Consider the following 710-nt stretch of genomic DNA (forward strand, 5'->3'; position numbering starts at 1 on the left):
TGGGGGGAGGTCTCAGGATTTTTGGGGGAGTCCCTAATTTGAGGGGGGTCGGGGGGTTGGGGGGGGGGGGAGCTCTCAGGATTTTTGGGGTGGGAAATCTCAGGATTTTTAGGAGTCTCCCCCAATCTGGAGAACCTCAGAATTTTTTGGGGGTGTCTCTCAGTATTTTGGGGGCTCTCAGCCCAGTGGGGGGGGGTCTCTCAATGCCCCCCCCGTACCCCCCCAGAGCGGCCAGGGCACCCCGGAGCGCACGGGATGGTTCGAGGTGACCGTGGGGGGACACCTGGTCCACTCCAAAAAGGTGGGTGACCCCCCCCCAAAAAAAAACACCCCCCCCGACCCAGGGGGGGGCTGATTTTGGGGTGTCCCCCCCTCCCTTTGCCCCTGGTACCTCGGGGGGGGGGTCTGAGCTGCTCCGTGGCCCCCCCAGAACGGCGACGGCTTCGTGGATAACGACTCCAAGCTGCGCAGAATCGTGGCCGCCATCGAGTCCCACCTGGCTTAGACCCCCCTAAAGGGGGGGAGAGGGGCCCTGTCGCGACATGTCACGACATGTCCCGCCCCGTCGGGGGCTCTTGTGGCAGCAGGGGCCCCCCCCCCGAGCCCCCTCCCCCCGCGCTCCATGACGGGAATCCCCCAAAAACGCCCCCCCGGGGGCACCGGGACATTCCCAGATCCCGCGGGAGGGGAGGGGGCTCGACCCCCCCCCC

General features: G+C 67.0%; 1 protein-coding gene across 1 annotated transcript; it reads left to right on the top strand.

Annotated features, from left to right (window-relative positions):
• Positions 1-132: 132 nt before the first annotated feature.
• On the top strand, positions 133-564 carry LOC113979829 (selenoprotein W-like; the record flags this gene model as incomplete). Its single annotated transcript, XM_027707106.1, has 2 exons — positions 133-301; positions 431-564. Coding segments are annotated over 2 exons (244 nt in total), but the record flags the coding sequence as incomplete, so codon positions are not given.
• Between the last annotated feature and the right edge of the window lie 146 nt (positions 565-710).

Source organism: Neopelma chrysocephalum, unplaced genomic scaffold, assembly GCF_003984885.1.
Source record: "Neopelma chrysocephalum unplaced genomic scaffold, ASM398488v2 Primary Assembly neopelma1_89763, whole genome shotgun sequence".
NCBI classification, from domain to species: Eukaryota; Metazoa; Chordata; class Aves; order Passeriformes; family Pipridae; genus Neopelma; species Neopelma chrysocephalum.